The following is a 5,000-nucleotide window of genomic DNA, read 5'->3' as shown; positions in this document are numbered from 1 at the left end:
TATAATTATCAATGAATATATATAAAACCATAAGTATATAAACCATTTTAACTGTGATAGTAATGTACTGTCATGAGCAGGAATTGTTATGCCCGTTCTTCGTAACCGTTCGTTTTTTCGAATAAGTCATTTGGCAAACAATATTTATTTTTGATCCCCCTGGGGCGAACGTGATTATGGACATTGGCATATAATTTGTTCGGGTTTAAACGTCACTGTCTTGGCTTCTTCGTCGCGACAGTGAGGTTTTATTGAGCCAGTGAACCGCCGGGTCGTGTGCTGACCTCTATAATAACCTCTAAAGTCTTTACACAGCACATGTCAAAAGAAAGATAATCTTCTGTAGAATTAAAACCATTACAATTGCGATCATGACGATTAGGCTACATTAACACAAAAAATGGTGTATGGCACCGATTTCACCAGGAAATAATGCATTTTGTGCATTCCTAAAAGTGAGTACGTGGTTTTAACGTTGCATCTGGTTGTATATGGCTCTGAGTTTTATGGGCCAAGTGAAAAAATGGTTATGGCATCATAACTTTGCATTCTTCCAGCCGACTGAAAATCCAGAGCACCCCACAAAGTGCGACTGCGTCAACTTCCCCTTTAACAGCTCAGAACGGGTCCCTTTAATCAGCCCGCTTCCGGTGCTGGTCATTCAGTCCAAAATGGCGGACCTCCTGGGCTCGATCTTGAGCTCGATGGAAAAACCTCCCACTGTCGGCGATCAAGAGAGTCGACGGAAGGCCAGGGGTACGTATTACACGGACCTAAACTTGCCTCCGCATATGCTCGACATACTCTAAGCAATTTCGAGTGAAAAAAAACCAAATATACACCGATCTGTTGACTGCAGCACGTTCCCAACTTGTCTCCTGCTTTGCTGCTCTCTCTCCGCGGAAAACGAGTTTGCTAGCTGCCAACCGACGCACATGAGTTCAGTCGTTGTGCCGCGATTCTTTCTGTCTATTGGACAAAGCGCCAGTCGCTCTGTCGGCCTGATTGGCCAGTCCAGCCGTCAATTTTTGTAATCTTTGGAAATTGCCAGCCCCCGTTTTCGTTTGACTGGCTCGTGGTGCGACCTGCTCTGTAAACCCATTGGCCACATTGCATTTCCGGCTCCGTAAAAGTGTAACAGCTGGGACTTGTAGTCCACAATTTGTACTATTTTTGTTCAGCGTCGCTGCATTTGTGATGCTTTTATTGTAGCATTTGCATGTGTAGTTAATGTTTACTGTGTTGGAGTAAATATATTGCGGTAGCTCACTACTTTCGTTTGAGTCGCATATAACATTAACATTCGCTAATCCAACGATTCATTGCTAACTAGCTAGGTGGCTAAATTGACCTAGCAGTATGACCGAAAAATGTGTATGACTAGCAAGCTAGCTGAATTAATACTCCGTTGACGGTCCTTTCTGATAAATACAGCTTTTGCATTCCTGTTAGTTGACGGATTTAATTGTGTCCACTGCAACTGACGCAACCGCAAGATAGCCTCATAAATAAACAGAAACGGGGATGATTTTACAGACACATATACAAATTAGTTTAGGATTATATTGAATTTAGTTTTGTATGGGCAATCTCCATTCACAATTGAATTTACTCTGACTAAGCTTAATTTGTGTCTGTGAAACTACCGCATAGTCTACAAATCGGTAATGCCAACCGCAGGAATTTCGAATCCCGGCCATTGCTGTTGAATCGGTGATGGTGGGCAGCTGAAGCTAAGCAGGGCTGGGTTTAGTTGGTGCCTGGACTTGGATAGGAGATCGCCTCAGGAAAATGCGCCGGTGGGCTTGTAGGGGGCGCTCTTCCCCCTAGACAAAATAAAAACACAGCGTGCTCAGGGTACACATTTGTTAAATGTGCTGTTCCTCAGGTTACTGAGGTCATGGCGTTAATCCAAGTGTCATGGTCAAAATCCTACATCTTGTCCACCTAATCTGCCTGGGCAAGTAAAGGACGGTTGAATAAAATTTAAATAGAATTTACAAATGGAAAAAATTGCATTGCGGAACGTGATGTAATTTGTCCATTCAAGTGGAGGCATTAATCTGTATTTGGTGAATATGGGCAGAATATGTCCCGTTTCTGTGCGCACGAGGCAGATTGATAAATAGCACGCAGGGGAGCGAACACTCGGTGGGGCAACGCCACGAAGCTTAAAGCTGCAGTGTAGTCGCCGTCAATTTCATTGTGAAAAAAAAATCACCGCTACAGTGTTTTTGTTTCTCCTTCTTGACTTCCTTCATAGGTATTTTAGAAATCTGTTGTTGCCCGAGTAAAAGACACAGACACACGTATGCGCACAAACACACACCACCCTGGGAAAATCTCCCACATTTTAAACCTAAATGTTGGCAGGTGCTATACAGGGGGTGTTGGAGACTGGCCGAGCTCACCCTGTGCAGTGTTCTGTGAGTGGAAGGAGTGAATGAACGGCGGTAACCGTGGTTTCCTACTCCACAGAACAAGCGGCCAGAATGAAGAAGATCCAGGAGGAGGAGAAGAAGAAGAAGGCAGAGTTCCGAAAAAGGGTGGGGTCTTCCTCCTGCTCGCCCCGCTGTTAAAGCTCTGTGCGTGCGCGTGTGCGTGCGCGTGTGCGTGCGCGTGTGCGTGCGCGTGCGCGTGAGCACAGTGTGAGTGTGTGCAGGGTGTGCATGTGTGTATGGCTCAGTGCTAACTGGCCTGTGTTGTTGTGCTTCAGATGGAGAAGGAGGTGTCAAGTTTCATCCAGGACAGCACTGTTCAGAAGAAAAAGTATAACCCCATGAGCAAAATCGAAAGGAGCATCCTGTAAGAGATCACGCTACACCCACCCAACAGCGCATGCTATACCCACCCAACAGCGCACTCTACACCCACCCAACAGCGCGTGCTACACCCACCCAACAGCGCACTCTACACCCACCCAACAGCGCACGCTACACCCACCCAACAGCGCACGCTACACCCACCCAACAGCGCACGCTACACCCACCCAACAGCGCGTGCTACACCCACCCAACAGCGCACTCTACACCCACCCAACAGCGCACTCTACACCCACCCAACAGCGCATGCTACACCACCCAACAGCGCACGCTACACCCACCCAACAGCGCGTGCTACACCCACCCAACAGCGCACGCTACACCCACCCAACAGCGCACGCTACACCCACCCAACAGCGCGCGCTACACCCACCCAACACCGCACTCTACACCCCCCCAACACCGCACTCTACACCCCCCCCAACACCGCGCGCTACACCCCCCCAACACCGCGCGCTACCCCCCCCAACACCGCGACTGGCATCGGAGGGTTGCCAGTTTGATCCCGCCCTGGGTGTGCCAAGGTGTCCCTGAGCCCTGCGTGTGAAATTAAAGCGCTGTGAGTGTGTGAGTGTGTGAGTGTGTGAGTGTGTGAGTGTGTGAGTGTGTGAGTGTGTGAGTGTGTGAGTGTGTAAAGGCCTGTAAATGCAGTCTGTTCACACAGAGAATAACAGCACTGCTGGCTGGAAATGGAGGTGGAGACTTCCCTTCTCTCCTATGCTCAGTTGCTCTTCCTCTCTCTCCCTCCTCTCAGCCACGACGTGGCGGAGGTCGCCGGCCTGACATCCTTCTCGTTTGGTGAAGACGAGGAGAGCCGATACGTCATGATCTTCAAGAAGGTCAGTCACACGACCATTCAGTCCGGCTGCTGACCAAACCTTGCAAGCCATCATTTTTATTCACATTAACGGTGTGCGTGTGTGCGTGTGTGCGTGCATGTGTGCGTGTGCGTGCGTGACACAGGAGTTTGCTCCATCAGATGAGGAGTTGGAGGCGTACCGTAAGGGGGAGGAGTGGGACCCACAGAAAGCAGAGGAGAGGAGGAGACTGAGGGTGAGTCGCTGTGCCTACAATAAATATACACTATACAATATGCACACACAAGCTAAACCCTATGCACTGCACTGTACAACTATACACATATAAACATACACTGTACAATATGCACACAAGCTACACAATATGCACTCATGAGCTAAACACTACACTGCACTGTACAGCTATACGCATAAAGACTATACACTGTACACTACAATATGCACACAAGCTAAACACTATAATGCACTTTACAACTATATGCGTAAAAACTATAAACTATACATTTCTCACAAACTATACACATTGTAAACTGTACACTACATACAATATACTCATATAAACGATACATTATACACAAACTATAAACTACGCGCTGTACACTATATACTAAACGCACTATGCTCTACAGTTATGCTGTACACATTCCACACAAACTATACAGTCCATACACTATACACAAGTCATGCACACAACATATATACTACACACATAGACTACACAGAACTTATTCACATGCACAAAACACATATAACCTATACATACTATACACATATACACTACACACATAACCTATACATACTATACACATATACATTACATGCATAACCTATACATACTATACACATATACACTACACGCATAACCTATACATACTATACACATATACACTACACACATAACCTATACATACTATATACATATACACTACACACAACCTATACATACTATACACATATACACTACACACATAACCTATACATACTATACACATATACACTACACACATAACCTATACATACTATACACATATACACTACACACATGACCTATACACATTTACTACTCACATTACGCTATACACAAAAACTAGAACTGCACTACACCTACAATGCTCACTGATACACGTGCACTATGCACATTCTTTGTACATTATGAATACACACTATAAAAGCACTGTGTACGTTATGTTATACAATCACCACACACACACACACACACACTTGCACTCGCACTGTATTCACTATATATAGTGTGGAGACCTTAGCTCCCATGTGACCAATCCGCTGTTGATGTCACTGACTCTGCCCCAGGAGCAGGCAGCATTGGATGCGCAGTCAGCCAATCAGACGGAGACACAGA

General features: G+C 46.0%; 1 protein-coding gene across 2 annotated transcripts in view; it reads left to right on the top strand.

Annotated features, from left to right (window-relative positions):
* The first annotated feature begins 605 nt into the window (after positions 1–605).
* Positions 606–5,000, top strand: part of spag7 (sperm associated antigen 7) — a 6,030-nt gene continuing 1,635 nt past the window's right edge. Inside the window, exons 1-6 of one of the 2 annotated variants that reach the window (XM_061247811.1) lie at positions 606–756; positions 2,479–2,546; positions 2,717–2,805; positions 3,577–3,661; positions 3,786–3,875; positions 4,958–5,000. The exon at positions 4,958–5,000 is cut by the window's right edge and continues 108 nt beyond it. In XM_061247811.1, the coding sequence (XP_061103795.1) occupies positions 672–756; positions 2,479–2,546; positions 2,717–2,805; positions 3,577–3,661; positions 3,786–3,875; positions 4,958–5,000 (460 nt within the window). In that variant the 5' untranslated portion in view covers positions 606–671. Of the gene's footprint in view, positions 757–2,478; positions 2,547–2,716; positions 2,806–3,576; positions 3,662–3,785; positions 3,876–4,951 lie in introns of both variants that reach the window. The other variant, XM_061247810.1, reaches the window with a different exon arrangement.

Source organism: Conger conger, chromosome 7, assembly GCF_963514075.1.
Source record: "Conger conger chromosome 7, fConCon1.1, whole genome shotgun sequence".
NCBI lineage: Eukaryota > Metazoa > Chordata > Actinopteri > Anguilliformes > Congridae > Conger > Conger conger.
The sequence above is the reverse complement of the archived record's forward strand: the minus strand, read 5'-3'. Positions and strand labels throughout refer to the sequence as shown.